At 48.6% G+C, this 19,359-nt stretch overlaps 1 protein-coding gene across 2 annotated transcripts in view; it reads left to right on the forward strand.

Annotated features, from left to right (window-relative positions):
* Positions 1-19,359, forward strand: part of Acan (aggrecan) — a 62,407-nt gene that overhangs the window by 38,839 nt on the left and 4,209 nt on the right. The window contains exons 8-13 of one of the 2 annotated variants that reach the window (XM_029479825.1): positions 500-674; positions 864-991; positions 2,170-2,463; positions 4,862-5,077; positions 5,960-9,442; positions 16,421-16,534. In XM_029479825.1, the coding sequence (XP_029335685.1) occupies positions 500-674; positions 864-991; positions 2,170-2,463; positions 4,862-5,077; positions 5,960-9,442; positions 16,421-16,534 (4,410 nt within the window). The remainder of the gene's footprint in view (positions 1-499; positions 675-863; positions 992-2,169; positions 2,464-4,861; positions 5,078-5,959; positions 9,443-16,420; positions 16,535-19,359) is intronic. The other variant, XM_021168172.2, reaches the window with a different exon arrangement.

The raw sequence follows: 19,359 nt of genomic DNA on the forward strand, positions 1-19,359 counted from the left end.
GAATGAAATCACATTGTCCCACAAAGCCTGGTCTAGAGACCAGGCGTGACACATCTGCATCTCAGAATGGGAGGGGAAGGCCGGAGAGTTGTGAGTTCAAGGCCAGCCTGGTTTATATAGCAAGATTCTATCTCAACAAGAAGAAGGAGAAAAAGGAAAAGAAGAAGAAAAGTCTAATACAGTTAGCTGGTTCTCTCTAGAAAATACTTGCAGCTCTTAGGTTAGGTGAGTGAGGTTCTCTATACTTGGGCAGTGATGTCACTCAGCACAAAGCCCAGCTGATCCCCAAATGCAAATCTATATTCTGGTATAGGGTCTTGATGGTGTCCCCCACCTGGGATGACACTGTCATCTGCCATGACTTTCATGATATCACCAAGTTGAACCTCAGGTGGAATCATCCAGATATACCTATTATGTCTAAACAAAGGAGCTAAGCTTAGAACCGACGGCATGAACATCTGTCTTACCTCTGTTTCTTCCTCTCCTCTCCCACCAGGAGTTGTATTCCACTATCGCCCAGGCTCCACCAGATACTCTCTGACATTTGAGGAGGCACAGCAGGCCTGCATGCACACCGGGGCGGTCATTGCCTCTCCTGAGCAACTCCAAGCTGCCTATGAGGCAGGCTATGAGCAGTGTGATGCTGGTTGGCTGCAGGACCAGACCGTCAGGTAAAAATCAAACCTGCCATTTCCAGCCCCAACCAAGAAGCCTCCAGCCTGACACACACCCAGGACAGGATGGGGTGCTCGGGTGGTGGGTGGGGAGGAGAACCAGCACTTTGCTCACTAGCAAGGGGTAAGATACACCTTTCCTACTCCCAGGATGGCCCCTCACCCCCTTTCCATCCTCTTTCACAGATATCCCATTGTGAGCCCACGAACCCCATGTGTGGGTGACAAAGACAGCAGCCCAGGAGTCAGGACCTACGGCGTGCGCCCATCATCAGAAACCTATGATGTCTACTGCTACGTGGACAAGCTTGAGGGTACAGGCCACGTTATTGCATCCCCAGACCAGCAGGGACTAAGGGAGAGTCACAGAAGGGAGGGATAGAATTGTCACCATCTACACCGGCCTGCTCCCACACAGCTTTTCAGGTGGAAAACAGGCTCACCTCTCACCTCTTTCAATTCAAATGCCTTCTCTCCGCCAAAGGCTCATAGGATTCCCCCCTTCTGTTGTAATGTGACATTGGTCCTTCAGAAAGCCATGAGTTCAGTGGCTAAATTGATCAATTTATTATCAATAAATGTTAGGCATCCCCTCTCAGTGCCCATGAGCAAGTCCAAGGCCCCACCTGAGAAGTCCTGCAGCTTAAAACCTCTTTAACTCTGCAACTCAGCATTGCCCAAGTGTATTCAACTGCAGACCTGTTTTGTCTCATTTCTTTACATTGCCATGAATGACACCAAATTGCCTTTCCACTGAGTCCAAATTGCAAAATGCCAGTGTTCTGGAAATATTTAAGCATGGCCACTCATGTAACCTCTATATGCCTCAGTTCCCCCGTCTGTAAAACATGTCTGCTTAATATTCACACTAGAGGATCTTCTGAGTATTGGTTGAGACACATTAAAAAGTGCCTGCCACACACAAACGCTAGGTAGATATGACCTTCCATCTCCCTAACCCAGGTAGGGCCCTGGGTAATATGTGGGTACTGAAACCCCAAAAGAACGAGAATCGGCTCCACAGCAGTCACCAAGCTCCATGAGAGAGCAGAGAGCTGAGAGGGCTAGCGGGGTTGGGGTTGCCAGCTGAACCATCACTGTTAATCAAGGGAAGAGAGCATAGGTGTGAGTGGAGAACCTAAAAAAGGGAATGTCGGGGGTGGAAGCTCACTCCTCATAGGTAGACTAGCTCGGCCCAGCTCTTTTTAGTAAGGGATGTCCCAAGTCCCGGGAAATCCCTACTCAGTACAATGTTGAGAATCTGGTCTCTACTGCCCAGGATCCAAAGAGATCTAAGGGCGTACAGCCTTGGGGCTGGAGGCGGTGACTGAGTAAGCCTGGGGCCTAGAGGAGTATTGCCATATACTCCTATATAGTGGATATGAACAGCCCTGGTGATCAGGGTGGGGGTGCCTGGAGCTCTACCTCAGAGCAGAGGGAACAGGACTATGACACACGTGAATCATCACACCGCCATTGCCTCTGTCCCCAGGGGAAGTGTTCTTCGCCACACGCCTCGAGCAGTTCACCTTCCAGGAAGCACGGGCCTTCTGTGCAGATCAAAATGCCACCCTGGCCTCCACCGGCCAGCTCTATGCTGCCTGGAGCCAGGGCCTGGACAAGTGCTATGCTGGCTGGCTGGCAGATGGCACCCTCCGATACCCCATCGTCACCCCTCGGCCTGCCTGTGGCGGGGACAAACCTGGCGTGAGAACTGTCTACCTCTACCCCAACCAGACCGGCCTCCCTGACCCACTGTCAAAGCACCATGCCTTCTGCTTTCGAGGTACTGTAGTCACCAAATCTGTCTATAAACAGCGGCAGGTGGTTCCTACTTCAAAGGAAGTTACATACAAATATTAATTGGGGTCGTGTATGTGAAACACTCCGTATGTGTTTCTGTGCAATGTTATATACTGTTTTACTTGCATCTTCTTGTCAGTTCTCTTGAACTTGTAAATATCCTTGCAATAAGTGTAATCAAATAGTTCTGGTGTCCCTTGTCAAGCACCAGCCAGCTACATGCTTAATTGACCCACACTGTGCAGGCCCTACCACTACAGTATCAGCCATTCTGACAGTTGAAAGCGATACTCTAGGCCCTGATTGGTTCAATTCTCACAGCACCCATATAGGATAATGGTACACCCACAAGAATAGAGATTGTAGACTATTGTGAGCCTTGGCTTCAACGCAACACATCAAACTGAATGTCCGCACAACTTTTTGTGAATCTGGGATTATTTTGATTTTTTTAAGATTTATTTTTACCATGTTTAATTATGTGTATGGGGGGGGGGGAGGGGCACATGTCCATGAGAGTGCAGGTGCCCTTGGAAGCCTGCAGCATCAGACCCCCGAGGAGGTGGAATTCAGGCAGTTGTGAGATTCAAACTCAGGTCCTCTGTGAGAGGGTACACACACTTAACCACTGGGCCATCTCACCAGGCCTAAGGATTGCTTTTATCTAAAGGCCTCCAAGTTTCTCTGTCTTAGACGGACACCTTTTTACTTTATTGATGGTTTGTATTTTAAGAAAGAGTCTCATGTAGTTAAGGCTGGCCTCGAACTCCTGATCCCCCTGTCTTCACTTCTTAGTGCTCTGATTACATGTGATGTGACACCATGCCTGGTGGTGGGGAAGCCTTATATTTTTTAATTTGTATAATTTTAACATTTTAATTTTAATTAAAAACTTAAAATTAACATACACAGCATTATATTTCACTATGCATTATCTTTCTCTGATTGCCTGCCTTTGGTTTTTTATTAAAAATTATTATCATATATTTTGATCATGTTTTTCTCCTCTCAGGTCCTCCCCACCTCCCTACCCACCGGACTTTGTTTGTTCTCTCTCTTAAAAAAAAGAATGAATGAAACAATAGGGCTGGAGAGATGGCTCAGTGCTTAAGAGCACTGGCTGCTTGCTCTTCCAGAGAACCGGGGTTCAACTCCCAGCACCCACAAGGCAGTTTACAACTGTCTGTAACTCTAGTTTCAGGGTATCCAACTCCCTCACACAGATGTACTTGCAGGCAGAACACCAATGCACAAAAATAAATAAATAAATAAATAAATAAACGAACAAACAATAAAACACTGCTAAAATGAAAACCAAAGCAAAGAAGCAAAAGACCAATAAGATGAAACATGCCAAAATAAAGCACAACTTCTCTTTAAGCCTTCAGGATTGCCACAACTTTGAGGGGCTTGTGCTGAATAGAAACGTACTACCTCAAAAAATGAATAAATTAATTAAAACCCAAAAGTTCATTTAAGGGGGCCAATCCTCTCCCAGGGGAGTTACTGATGCCCTTGCCCCAGACTAAGCCCCACCTCCCAGTAAACCATAACTTCCACCTCCCACCCAAGATCTTCAATGGATTCAAATCTCTTTTTTGTTTGTTTATTTGTCTGTTTGTTTTAAGACAGGGTCTCACTATGTAGCCCTGGCTGTCCTAGAACTTGCCATGTAGAACAGGCTGGCCTCGAACTCATGGAGAGCTGCCTGCCTTTGCCTCCCAAGTGCTGACATTAAAAGGGTGTGCCACCATGCCAGGCTTTAAACCTTGTGTCACTCTGTAAGAAGTCTGGTTCCTGACCTCCTCTAGGTTGCTGGCTTCCCCCAAATCAGAAATTATCCCTAGTCTATGAATCCTGCCCTCGCCCTGCCCACTGCAAATGCCATGATAGTTGTGTGGAATCTAAAGATGAGCCTCCTGTTTGAGGAACAGACACTCAGAACCTAGCTCTGCCTTCAAGGTAGACAGGATCATGATTGACCTTGAACTAAGAGATTCGCTCCGGTGCTTCTAAGCCATTGACCTTGAACAAGTCACAGTAACAAGTCACCACTTGTTAGTTGGAGTCTCTTTTCTGTTATGGTAAAATATATTTATAAGCATAAAGATTTTAGGTCCAGCATATATGGGAGACTGTGGGGAAGAGATACCCCAGAGCACTTGGTCCTAAGCTGCTGGGGTAGAGGGCACATGGTGCCATTGTCCAGTAAATACAAATGGCAAACAGCTGTCTCAATGACTTAGAGATTGGGGTGGCTTAGCAAGGTTCTTGTACAGGACAGGTGTACCTCAGGGTCCCCTCACCCCTCTGTCCCTGAAGGACAAGGCAGAATGGACTCCGGTCAAAGGGCAGAACCTCACCTCCCACATCGTCCACAGGTGTGTCAGTGGCGCCCTCTCCAGGAGAAGAAGAAGGTAGTACACCCACATCACCCTCTGACATAGAGGACTGGATTGTCACTCGGGTGGGGCCTGGTGTGGATGCTGTCCCCTTGGAGCCAGAGACAACAGAAGTGCCGTATTTCACCACTGAGCCAGAAAAACAGACCGAACGGGAGCCAGCCTACACCCCAGTGGGCACATCCCCACAGCCAGGTGGGTATAGCTGGGCTCTGGGGCATACCCTGAAGCCACGTGCACTAACCCCACACTCCTGCCTGCTATGGAATGCCCACAGTGGGGGCTGGGAATGGGGAGGAAGTCTGGTGAGGGTGGGGCTTGAACTCACTATATAGCCCAGGCAGGTCTTAAACTTGGAATCTTCCTGCCTCCGCCTCTGCACCACCAAACCTAGATCTAAGTTGTATTGGAAATACCAACAAAAACAAGGCAGGGGGGGGTGTGATCGGGTTTCAAACAGCGGATGCTTGACTTGCTCTACTTCTCAGGTCCTCTGAACAGGGACCTCAGCTTGAAAACCAAGGCGTCTTTATAACCAGCACCGCCTGGCCCTGCTGACCTAGAAATGGGCTCTCCCACTCTAACAGCACCAGCATCACCAGGAGGGCTTGTGCAAACGGTCCCTAAGCCGGAACAGCCAGCTTCTCCACCAGCACTGGGCTTTGAGTTGGATACAAGAGACACTTTATCTCTTGGATATGGAAGCAATTGAAGGGAGAACTTGGTTTTTTCAGGGGTGCCTCCCCACTTCCAGTGGGCAATGTAGATGTCAGCCTTTGGAGTCCCAGAAGCACAATTCTTATAGCCTGTGTCCCTGAGGCTATGAAGGAGGCTTCCCAGGCCATTCTCATGCCTTTAATTTTCTTCCCTTTCTTCCTCTCTCCTTCCATCTCTTTATCCTTCATTCTTCTCTCCCCTTTCTACCTCCTTTGTCATAACACTTAAATCATATCCCTTAGTGATTATCTGACATGTTCCCACGCTCCTAAAAGGCATTTTTCTGTGGAAGGGTATAACTTAGAAATGGAGCAGAGTTCACTATTCCACACTTCACCTTGGCTTCTTTCTTTCCTCCAGGGATCCCTCCCACATGGCTTCCCACCCTTCCAGCAGCAGAGGAACACACAGAAAGCCCCTCTGCCTCTGAAGAGCCCTCTGCCTCAGCAGTCCCTTCCACCTCAGAGGAGCCATACACATCGTCATTTGCAGTGCCGAGCATGACAGAGCTGCCAGGCTCCGGGGAGGCGTCAGGAGCACCTGACCTCAGTGGTGACTTCACGGGCAGTGGAGATGCTTCAGGACGCCTTGACGCCAGTGGGCAGCCTTCAGGGGGCATTGAAAGTGGCCTTCCCTCAGGTGACCTTGACTCCAGTGGCCTCAGCCCCACAGTGAGCTCAGGCCTGCCTATAGAAAGTGGGTCTGCCTCAGGAGATGGAGAAGTCCCCTGGTCCCGTACTCCCACAGTTGGCAGGCTGCCCTCTGGAGGTGAGAGCCCCGACGGCTCTGCCTCTGCCTCTGGAACAGGAGACTTTAGTGGGCTGCCTTCAGGAGGAGAAATTACAGAAACTTCTGCTTCTGGGGCAGAAGAAACCAGTGGACTTCCTTCTGGAGGAGACGGTCTAGAAACTTCTACCTCTGGAGTAGATGATGTCAGTGGAATTCCTACTGGAAGAGAAGGTCTAGAGACTTCTGCCTCTGGAGTAGAGGACCTCAGTGGACTTCCTTCTGGAGAAGAAGGTTCAGAAACATCTACCTCTGGAATAGAGGACATCAGCGTACTTCCAACTGGAGGAGAAAGTCTAGAAACCTCTGCTTCTGGAATGGGAGACTTGAGTGGACTTCCCTCAGGAAGAGAAAGTCTAGAAACATCTGCTTCAGGTGCAGAGGATGTCACTCAGCTTCCTACTGAAAGAGGAGGTCTAGAGACTTCTGCCTCTGGAGTAGAGGACATCACTGTGCTTCCTACTGGAAGAGAAAGTCTAGAAACTTCTGCCTCTGGAGTAGAGGATGTCAGTGGACTTCCTTCTGGAAGAGAAGGTCTAGAGACTTCTGCCTCTGGAATAGAGGACATTAGTGTGTTTCCTACTGAAGCAGAAGGTCTGGAGACTTCTGCCTCTGGGGGATATGTTAGTGGGATTCCTTCTGGAGGAGATGGTTCAGAAACCTCTGCTTCTGGAGTAGAGGATGTGAGTGGTCTTCCATCTGGAGGAGAGGGTCTAGAAACTTCTGCCTCTGGAGTGGAAGATCTTGTTCCTTCTACTACAGATAGTCCAGAGACATCTGCTTCAGGAGTAGATGTTACTGGGTTTCCTTCTGGAAGAGGGGACCCAGAGACCTCTGTTTCTGGGGTAGGTGATGACCTCAGTGGACTTCCTTCTGGAAAAGAGGGCCTAGAGACCTCAGCTTCTGGAGCTGAGGACCTCAGTGGCTTGCCCTCTGGAAAAGAAGACTTGGTAGGGTCTGCGTCTGGGGCCTTGGACTTTGGCAAACTACCTCCTGGGACTCTAGGAAGTGGTCAAACTCCGGAAGCAAGTGGCTTTCCCTCTGGATTTAGTGGTGAGGATTCTGGAGCAGACATTGGAAGTGGCCCATCCTCTGGCCTGCCTGACTTTAGTGGACTTCCATCTGGCTTCCCAACTGTCTCCCTTGTGGACAGTACCTTAGTGGAAGTGATCACAGCCACCACTTCCAGTGAACTGGAAGGAAGGGGGACCATTGGCATCAGTGGTGCGGGAGAAGTATCAGGGCTGCCCCTGGGTGAATTGGACAGTAGTGCGGACATTAGTGGTCTCCCTTCAGGAACTGAACTCAGTGGCCAAGCATCCGGATCTCCTGATATCAGTGGAGAAACATCTGGATTTTTTGATGTTAGTGGACAGCCATTTGGGTCTTCTGGCATCAGCGAGGGAACATCTGGGATTCCTGAAATCAGTGGGCAGCCATCAGGGACTCCTGACACCACTGCGACATCTGGAGTGACTGAGCTTAATGAACTGTCCTCTGGACAACCAGATGTCAGTGGAGATGGGTCTGGAATTCTCTTTGGCAGTGGCCAGTCCTCTGGCATAACATCTGTGAGTGGAGAAACCTCTGGGATTTCTGATCTCAGTGGGCAGCCCTCAGGTTTCCCAGTGTTCAGTGGAACAGCAACCAGAACCCCCGACCTGGCTTCTGGCACCATGAGTGGCAGCGGAGAGTCTTCTGGCATTACATTTGTGGACAGCAGTTTTGTTGAAGTGACCCCTACCACATTTAGGGAAGAAGAGGGGTTAGGATCTGTGGAACTCAGTGGCTTCCCTTCTGGCGAGACGGAACTGTCTGGCACATCTGGGACGGTGGACATCAGTGGACAATCTTCTGGAGCAATTGATTCCAGTGGATTCACATCCCCCACTCCAGAGTTCAGTGGCCTCCCAAGTGGAGTAGCTGAGGTCAGTGGAGAATTCTCTGGAGTTGAGACTGGGAGCAGCTTGCCCTCAGGAGCATTTGATGGCAGTGGACTTGTCTCAGGTTTCCCCACTGTGTCTCTTGTAGACAGAACTTTGGTGGAATCTATAACCCAGGCTCCTACCGCTCAAGAAGCTGGAGAAGGACCTTCGGGCATTTTGGAATTCAGTGGTGCCCATTCTGGGACACCAGACATATCTGGGGAGCTTTCTGGGTCTCTGGACCTAAGCACATTGCAGTCTGGGCAGATGGAACCCAGCACGGAGACACCAAGCTCTCCATATTTTAGTGGAGACTTTTCCAGCACCACTGATGTGAGTGGAGAATCCATAGCTGCCACAACTGGCAGTGGGGAAAGCTCTGGGCTTCCGGAAGTTACTTTAATCACTTCAGAGTTAGTGGAGGGTGTGACTGAACCCACTGTTTCCCAGGAACTTGGCCATGGTCCTTCTATGACATATACTCCCCGGCTCTTTGAGGCCAGTGGGGATGCCTCAGCATCCGGGGACCTTGGTGGCGCTGTAACAAACTTCCCAGGGTCTGGGGTAGAAGCTTCAGTCCCAGAAGCCAGCAGTGACCTGTCTGCTTACCCTGAGGCTGGCGTGGGAGTGTCTGCTGCCCCTGAGGCCAGCAGTAAACTGTCTGAGTTCCCAGATCTGCATGGAATCACTTCTGCCTTCCATGAAACAGATCTGGAAATGACAACCCCAAGCACAGAGGTAAACAGCAACCCATGGACCTTTCAGGAAGGCACCAGGGAGGGATCGGCTGCTCCGGAAGTGAGTGGAGAATCTAGCACTACCTCCGACATAGACACAGGCACTTCGGGGGTGCCTTCTGCCACACCCATGGCTTCTGGAGACAGGACTGAAATCAGTGGAGAATGGTCTGATTACACCGCAGAGGTGAATGTTGCCATCAGCAGCACCATCTCAGAGTCCGAGTGGGCCCAGCCTACCCGGCACCCTACAGAGACACTTCAAGAAATCGAATCCCCAAATCCCTCATACTCAGGAGAGGAGACCCAGACAGCAGAAACAACCATGTCCCTGACAGATTCTCCCACCCTCTCTTCTTCAGAAGGGTCAGGGGAGACAGAGTCAACCGTTGCAGGTATGGAGTTATTTTCTCTTTAAATGTGTTTGGGATATAGGCAAGTGTAATCCAGAAGGAGGCACGATAGCTTTAAAATTCAAAGCTCAGTTGGACGATGTCAGATAATACTCCAATCCCTCTGAGTCTTATGCATGAAGTGAGAATAGTACTGGTGAAGACTAAATAGGATATAGATGTGAACAAAGCAAGCACTGAGCGTCATGCCATGTTCTTCACAGCATGACCTTGTGAAGATGAGTGACTTCCTTCCACTGGGGTTAGATCCCACTAACACTCACGCGTGGGTGTCACCGTCTGTGCTTGGCACAGGGAGAGAGTGCCTATTTAGGTAGTGATAAAAATTGTATTTGCAAACCTGTTCCCAAGTAAATGTGAGATGACAGAGTACATCTGCTAATTTATGTCCAAATATTTATTTTGTGTGGGGCAAAAGAAAAAAAAGAAAAAAAAAACTTTCACAGTTTAAAGAACTATGAAGTCTCACTTTGGCTCTGCCCTGAAGCTAGACTCTGTGTTCCCAACTCATCCCAAGCCACCAGGACTTCCCGGTGCTGTTCCAGTGCCTCACCTCCACCCTCTTTCAGACACCAAGCTCCAGAAGCTTTAGATTTGGGGGACATCTTGGTCCTCCCACTGTACTGAGGGAAAGTAGTCCATATATTGGGGACTGACGGAACAGGAAGGCAGAACCCCCCAGAGTGAGCTGACGCTTAGCCATCCTCAAGGACTTGGAGCATCTCATCACCCGGGCATGGGAGCTCAGAGGCTGCTCTGGTCTCTAGGCAGCTGGGTTCTTGACACATATCCTCTAGGTTTTGTGTAGAGGAGCTCTGTAGCCCAGGGACATACTGGAAACATGCTTGTGGCCCACTGGCCACAATGGCAATCACTGTGACATAGGGAAGCTCTCATTAGCTATGAGGGGGCAGACAGGTGATAGACTGACTCCTGCAGTCTCCAGAGAGGGAGTCAGGCAGAAGCAGCCTGTCTCTGCTAAGGCAGGGTCTCTCATAAAGGAGCTTTATTCCTGGGACACATTCAAAAGTGGAGAAATGAATCCTAGAAAAAAACCCAACTAGAGTTCACTGCTGGCCAGGTCCCAAGCCTCAGAAGCCTTTACATCAGGCACAGAAGATTCTATATTCTTAGATATTAATATACAAGCATATTAACACCTCACCATATAGTACAGCCTCGTACATAGGGACCATGCTTCATACTTAGTACGAACATAGTAAATACATGTGTGTACAGACAGTTCAGGCTCTCTACTCTTCTCTCACTGGGGTCACTCTCTACAGTTCAGCGCCTAAAGGCACCTAACCACAAGAACAGAGAATGTGGGCTTTTCTTCCTGCCCAAGAAACAATATGGCCATAAGACTCTAATGACACAGCACTCTCAGTAACTCTTCCCAGCCTGTAAAAGTTACAAGCAAGACTTGTGACCTTAGTTGGGCATAGTGGTGCACACCTATCATCCTAGCTCTTAGGAAGGGGAAGGGGGAGGAGTCCCGCCTCAGCTACATAGTGAGATTCTGGTGAGGGGTTGGGGGGGAGACAGAATGAACCTCAGGAACCCCAAATTTAGTAAAAGTAGCAATAGAACTTACTCTTAATTCTTTATTCTTCCAAGGGTAATGGCTCTTATCTATTAACCCAGTCCTAGCACTCAGGAGGCTGAGGTAGGAGGATATCCTAGAGTTCCAGGCCAGCCTGGGCTACAGAGTGAGACACTGCCTCAAAATAAAAGAAAAGAGGGAAGGAAGGAAAAAGGTAGACATTAGCAATCTGCCATAAGGACAGCCTTCCTGGCTACCTGCAACTCCATCACTCTGCCTCCACTGCTCAGATCTTTCCAAGAGCCACAGGTCCCAAGATGCAACGTTATTCCTATGATATTTGAGTACCCAGGGGATCCTCTCCCAAGGAGAGAAACTGAATTTAGTACTAAAAGAGAGCATTCAGTAGTAACTGTCGTCTTGATTAGTTAGTATTCTGTCCATAAACAAGTTCTTGATAAATTAGGAACCAGTACTTTTGACGTCAGAATAAATATCTAAAACCTTGTGTGGGGATACATGCTTATGATAGTCGTACTTAGAAGACTGAGGCAGGGAGATCAGAAGTTCAAGGTCATCCTAGACTACATAGTGAGTTGAAGCCAGCCTAGGATAAATTATACCCAATCTCAAAATAGATATAATAATAATAATAATAATAATAATAATAATAATAATAATAATTAGCTTCATGAAAGCTCCGGTTCTTAATCTGGTCCAGTTAAAAATCAGCAGCCTCAGGGCTGGTGAGATGGCTTAGCAGGTAAAGACATTTGCTCCCAAGCCTGACCACATGACTTCAATCCCCAGGGCCCTCCTGGTGGAAGAAAATAACCAACCCAGACAAGTAGTCCTCTGACCTCCACACTCATGCCATAGAGAGCACCTGCCCCACCACACATATGCTAATTAATTAAGTGTAATAAAAGCCAGAGCTGGGCATGGTGGCGCACATCTTTAATCCCAGCACTCGGGAGGCAGAGGCAGGTGGATTTCTGAGTTCGAGGCCAGCCTGGTTTACAAAGTGAGTTCCAGGACAGCCAGGGCTATACAGAGAAACCCTGTCTCAAAAAACCAAAAAATAATAATAATAATAATAACTAAAATAAAAATAAATAAATAAAAGCCAGTAGCCTTTCCCCACCTTGTCACTGTGTCACTTGCCACACGAAGCAGTCTCCTGACTGGGGCCTCCATTTTGATGCAGTTTAATGTCACCTGAGAAGCTCCCAAGATAGATCCTGCCTAGGTCCCACAGCAAGCTACTCTGAGGCTGTTGGTCTGGAGAGCAACTCCACCACTGGCGTCTTTTCAAAAGACGGTTGAAAAGGAAAATGAACTACCCCAGTGGCTATAAAATGTAGCCACGGTTGAAAACTGCTGCTCTAACCAGATTTCACATCGATTCTTACTATGCTTCCCCCGCTGGCCTCAAACTCATGGCAATCCTCCTGGAATCAGCCTCCTGAGTATTGAAATCACAGGTGTGAACCACCACACCCAACAAATATGTATAATGATTGATAATATATTCAGAGATATGATAACATATACCTAAAAAGTTCATAGGCAGTTATTAACTATCTCAGCTAGCAACTAGATGAATTGAAAAAGCCACATATTGAAGATACATTTAAGATCAACTTTTAAAATAGAGCACCCTTGAATTGCATAAGTAGCAATACCCTACTTTTAAAGGTAAGAATCATTCTTTTCAAATGCAAACTGAGATTGGCAAATACGTTTTTATAATCCTCTCTTCTTTGTGAAACACCCAACCAGAAGGTCAGAATCTAAGAATATTTATTAGGGTCAGAATTTTTTTCCTATGCTTGATCAGTCTCCCATCCTTGTCTCTGGAAAGCTATGCCCAGGATCATCCTACACAACTGTACAGGCTATGCGTGCACTGAGTAACTTGGAGAGTGCGGTAGCTACTATGGGGTCTGTTTGTCTGTTGAGTGATGAACCGTTTAGTTGAGCTGCCCCCCTCCATTCAACACTTCCCACGAACCATAAAAACCTCTTGTTACTTAGACGTCATGGAATCCGAATAAGACTGACTCGAAATGGTGGCCTAATGTGTCAGGGTTAGATGCCGCTGAAGTGGTCATGGGCAAGTCTGTCTCTTTCAGGTTTTACTAGGAGACCCAAAGTTTTGTCTCTCCTTAGTTAGAGATATAGCTTGGGGGCCTTGCTTGAGGCAAACAGAGCCACCCCCCTCAATTCTAAATTCAGTGGCTATGCATAAGTTCTTGGAGTCAAAAGCATAAACGGTAACAAGATGCTGACAGTCCAGTAGCCAGGTCTCCCTTCCACCTGGGACAGACACTTGGCTTCCTGTTTCATTTCCTGCCTCTACTCCATCTCTTCTACTCTATCTTCCAAACTTGCCAATGTGGGCAAGCCCCTTGTTTCCCTGCCTGCCAGTGGCATACTAGTGTCCATATCACTACACTGTGAGAATCGTAACTGAAAAAGGGGTCCACAGCATCCAATTTCAAATATCGGACCTCTCATTCCCTCTCTTATTCCATAGAGGCTGCATTACCCAGAGCCATCCCTCTCCACACCTGCTACCACCTTGTTCAGAGCCCCCTAGAACAGTGGTTCTCAACTTTCCTAATGCTGAGACCCTTTAATACAGTTCCTCATGTTGTAGTGACCGCAACCATAAAATTCTTTTCATTACTACATCATGGCTTTAATTTTGCTACTGTTATGAACTGTAATGCAAATCTCTGGTGTGCAGGATATTTGATTTGTTACCCCCATGAAAGGATCATTCAACTCCCCAATAGGCTTATGATCCACAGGTTGAGAAACACTGCCCTAGAAGGTCCTAGTCACCTCTTAGTCCAATAACCAATAGATGTCCCAAATGCCTGGTAAAGAGAGAGCTATGCAATCAGGTCCAGAATGGTCCTTGCAAGAAGAGGCAGAGGAAATAAGGTGCTCAAGTGCTTCTGAGCAAACCTTGTATGGGACGCTATACTCTCCCATTGCTGTTACTCTACAGTGTAAAGCTCACTTGGCATTGCTTAAGTACCTGGTACTATCAGTTCTCAGGACTGTGACTCTGCTCATCTTGGTATCCAGGCCTGAAACAATTCTCAGACGTCATACCCTGGCCAAACACAAAAGGAAAATAACACAACTTCTCATATCCCTGGCCAGACTAGAGTCCTCTCTAAGCTTCTGGGACAACTAGAAGCCACCTGGTCTGGCCTCCATCAGACCTCTTCCTTTCCTTCCCTTTGTGCCAAGGTTGGGCCAAGGACCCCAGAGTTGATATCTGGCTTTTTTTTTCCTCTGAGGCCACCCCATCCCTGCTCTATACAACTGCTTTAGCGCCTCCATTTGCTTAACCCCCTGCCCTAGTGCTTCAGGTCTCCCATAATGAAGCTAATGGACAAAAGAGAACACAATTAGCTTTCCTGAAGCTGGAGAGCTGCCCCCAGCTTCCACCCCGCCGACTGACCTGACCTATTGCTGCTACTGCTGCTGCTGGGAATCCTGGTGCATGCTGGGAAACCAAGTGCATGCCGGGATTTCATTCAGTTCCACCATGCATTTTGAGGTTGTTTGGAACTGTGAGTTTCTAATCCATGGCGTGTGCTTCTTGAAATGAAGCTAAGAACTTCACAAGAAGAAAAGAGATGCCAGCGGTATGGAGAAGAGGAGCAGCATGGGTTGAGCAAGGTACCTAAGAATCGGTGATGCTCAGGACACAAATTGCATGGACTTGGCCAAGAAGACACAGAGGAAAGTTCATTGCTCTCTAGCATAGAAATGATGTAAACGTCTTGATTGCTGTTATGGTCAGCAAGAGCTAAGTCCTAAGATGAGTTAAAGTCCTATTCTGAAGCCAAGGCTCTCGCTGATCCTAAGGAGGCTACCCATCAGCATACTGTTGGGTCCTGGATCTCAAGTAAACATAATTACATGTACCAAGAATTAGCCTCCTACAGGTTGGAGATGCAACTCAGTTGACAGAGTGCTTGCCTAGAATATGCAAAGGCCTGGGTTGGATGTTCAGCACCACATAAACCAGGTGTGATGATACCTGTAATTTCAGAACTCAGGAAATAGAGGCAGGAGAATCAGAAGTTCAAGATCGGCTATGCAGCAAGTTCAAGGGCAGCTCTGGCATTATAAACATGAAGACAGCAGAATCCCTATCTCCTATCCCAGACCTCCTGGCCTCCCAGAGATTCAGTACATGTAATTATGTTTACTTGAGATCCAGGACCCAACAGTATGCTGATGGGTAGCCTCCTTAGGATCAGCGAGAGCCTTGGCTTCAGAATAGGACTTTAACTCATCTTAGGACTTAGCTCTTGCTGACCATAACAGCAAGAGAACAGAGAGATTCAGTTCTCACTGTGGCTAACTGTTAATAAATTAAGGCAAACGCTAATGACTTACTAATTTGAGTCTTGCAAAGAAGTTCATCCAGAAAGAATGCCTTGGAAGCAGAAGAGCAGAAAAGAGGAAGACCCCACCTCAGACAAAGAGGTCTGGGCACCCAGCTGAATCCCAGAGTCTGCATTCACTGAGGATCTAGCTAGTTTTGGCCAGCACTTAGCCAGCTTCCCTTGTTTGGCCAGACACCCATCTAGAAAGTAGAACTCATTGAAGATGCCCACCTGAAGCTTTAAGCTGGAAGGAGATTACAAGGGAAAATGTTGGGCATGGTTTTGTTCTCCATCCCCCCACCCTCCACACCCCACCCACTCCCCCCAAAAAAACCTCAGGCTTGATTTTCACAAATACCCTCAAGTCTTATTTACTGAAAATAAAGACACTATCTACAACCTGGGAACTCTAATGAGTTTCATGCAAGCTCATGGCCATTTTCATATGGTTCTATATACCCTCAGACCACTTCTAGATGGCTCATTCTGGAACATGGTTTTGCCTGTTTTTCCTTGTCTCACAACTGTAGAGGAAACCAGGAGAAGCAACACTTCTAACCAAGCTTTCAGGATTTCACTTCCAATTTCTTTGCCTACTACGATGGCCATGGCCAATTCAGACGTCTGGCTTCTTGAAAAATATTCACAAGAGGAATATCTTGAGGGACCTCCATTCTCAGGCTCTCAAAAGGCGTTTGGCTTCAGAAGCACCAGATCTCTCCAACACAGAAAAATGGCTTCAAAGCTCCAAGATTGCCCATCAAGAATCACACACATCCAAGGAAAACTGTCTGGCTCTTTGGTTCAACAGCCCAAGATGGTGGCACCAGCGGCATTGGCGGCAGCAGCAGCAGCAGCAGCAGCAACAGTTCTCAGGAGATCCAGCCAGGCCCCTTCCAGCCTCTGGAGAGCAACAGGGCTGGCCACCCATAATGAAGCCGTGATGCTCGTGAATTGCCAGAAGCGGTCCTAATGGTGGCCCTTGGTTTCTTGCAGACATTGATGAGTGCCTCTCAAGCCCTTGTCTGAATGGAGCCACCTGCGTGGATGCCTTGGACACTTTCACATGCTTATGCCTTCCGAGCTACAGAGGGAACCTGTGTGAGATCGGTACGGCCGTCTCGGCTTCAGCTAACGTTACTAACTGCTGACCTCCTATTCCCTCACCCTTTCCTTCTAACCACAGGTTCCAGGTCTGGGCTGGGGCCCACAAGTCTACCTGGAGAGCCATTCTTGGGACCCAACTGAGAAGCCGGCCCTCAACTCCTGATTTTAACTCTTGTTCTTGCTCTTTCCCCTTGGAAACCTTGAAATGTTGGCTGATCTGACAGCAGGACACATGTATACGCTCAGGGAGAGTGGCAAACACTAACCTTTTCCAGGCCTTGCAGACTTGCGGCTGGGACCACAGAGCTCAGTGCATGCCTCCTGCTAGAATGGCACGGCATCAGTACTGAAGGAAAATATGGGTATGCTCAATGGGTTCTCACTCTACCAATGGCCGCAGATCTTCTCAGCATGATCACGGGCACTGTCTTGCTGTGTTCTCTGTGGGAGTTTCATGTCCTTTCCATGACCCTAGGGAGCCACAATACCATGCTAACCAAACTGTCCTCCTCTTCTCCTGGCATGAGGGCTGTGGTTGGTCACTGGAGAGGACGTACGTCACCAGAATGCTCCAATCATGCATGAACAGGAACTATGCATGTCATCCTCTCTCCATCACACCATGGCGGCTGCCTTCCCAATGCTACACTGGTTCCGTTCTTTCTTTCTTGATCCCTCGTGCAAAGCAAAAGGCTAGCCTGGCAGAGCAGTCATGTTGCAAGGTGCAAGAGCTGAGTTTCCTCTGATGGGCCTTGTCAACACCTCTGCTTCTGCCATCTGTGGGCCAGGAGCCCTAGACAGGACCAGGCTGACACCCGGCACTCCACTGATGGTGCTTTCTAAACTCCTGCCAGCCTCTCTTGCCTCGGGCATTCCCAACGCAGAAAAGGAGGCCCAAGGCATTAGGGTGCTGGTAGCAATGGCTCATAGAAAGTTGGAAGTGTGCATGGGCTCAAAACCCTTTTCAACAAACGCTTGTTAGGGAAACTTCTAAAAAGCAGCTGAAACTCCTGGTAAATCTCCCTTTGAGCCTGAACGGTGTGAGGAGGTAATAAGAATTCCATATTCCTTGGAGGCATTGCCAAGGGTACAGCTGACGGATGTGCTTAGGGCTTCTGTAGTAAGGTTGGGACACTCATCTTTCCTGCAGCCTCCTGCCTTTCCTTGTACACCCCAAAAAGTCAGGTGCATGGGGTCTCAGCCAGGCAGGAATAGAGTAGAAGGATTTTCCCTCCAAAATGCCACATGGGAGAAAGGTCTGGAACATCTACACAGACAACAGCTCTGGAACTCACCTGGGAAAGAGAGCCTCTGCTCCAACAGAGACTGGGTGCAACAGGGGCCAGGCTATGCATCCTTATAGACCAGGAAAGTGGTTCCAGAGCCACCCACCTGAGCCCTAGGCCTGAGTGCCCAGCAAGACAAGGCTCTGTCACAACCTGGTTGTAATGCCTCATGGGATCTTGTGCCTTGCTTGTCTCAGGTATCATTGCCTTTTCTAGCCATTTTGGGAGTCTGTCTATGTTCACTACCTCTACTGGCATGGTCCTCCCAACATGCCCAACTCCTTCCCTCCCTGACCCTACCTGCCCAGCTCAGCCCTCAGGTTCTGAGATGTCACAAGCCCTAGCCAACAGGCCTGAGATGGCATCTCTGTCTCAGTGCTGAGCATCCTCTAAGGCCTCCTTGGCCTCTTTCCAGATTTTTATCTTGACCCTTGAGAAAGGCACTGGTATGAGGGGGACCCTCTTCCTCCTGGCCTCTACTCTGCCTCTTTCTTCTCCAACAGCCAACCTTCTGCTCCCCCTCTTTCCCTTTCTAGCCTTTCCAAGCATCCACCCCTTAGCCCAAAGAAGATCCCTTCCCCTCGGAAACTCCCTATCCTTCCTGGGACAGCCAGACTATTGAAACCACCTAGTTTGGAAGCTGCCACTCATCCTGAGATATCTGTGGCCACTCCCTGAGCCCCAGGGTCCTCCCCCTCCATATGGAGGCCGCAGGTAAAGGAGGAAAAAAGATGGATTTAGAGTTCCCTCTGTCCAGTGCTCTCTCTACTGACAGATGTTTAACTACTGGCGCTCACAGGGGAGAGGGAGTCCTGACAGAAGGCTTCTTTCCAGTCCTGAGGTGGCAACCCTTCCACCAGGGCCACCCGACAATCAACCACACGCTGCCACTGAAGGCAGTTAGCTTACCATCTCCTCCTCTGATCTTGACGAGCTCACGCCAAGATGTCCCCTCCTCTGTCCCTAAAGACCACTCCAAGACTTTGAACCAGGTCCTCCTCCAGCACACAGCATCTGTTTCAGATGAGGCCATGGTGGGGCTCTTCTAGCGCCAACTTGGGACCCTGGGGCAGAAACACTTGCCCAGCATGCCTGAGGTCCCAGTGCTGCACAAAGCAATTAGAATCAAGTTACTAACAACAGCAACCAGCTCAGGTCCACAGCCTAAAGCTTAGACTCCCAAAAGAGTTATTCTTGAGGGTCTCTGGCCTCACACAAGATTCTGTGGGGAACAGGGTACCAGCCCCACCATGCCATCCTCTTCTCCGACCTCCACCTAATGCCCACAGCTCTTTTTCCCAGAATCCCTAAGAGACTGAACTATGTTTTGCCTTAAATTTCAAAACTTCTCATCAGACTGCCCCTTTGTCCCCAAAGCCTGCTTGACCCTGCCAGGCCTCCACCAACCCACACAGGGCATGAATCCATCCAGAGAAGGAAATCTTGGGAGCCAAGGTGTTATCTCAGAGAAAGTGAAGCTCCTTTCCCGGGTGCCGTGCACATGGAGGCTTCCAAAAGTCAGATGTCCCTGGCTTCCACTTG

This window comes from Mus caroli, chromosome 7 (assembly GCF_900094665.2).
Source record: "Mus caroli chromosome 7, CAROLI_EIJ_v1.1, whole genome shotgun sequence".
NCBI lineage: Eukaryota > Metazoa > Chordata > Mammalia > Rodentia > Muridae > Mus > Mus caroli.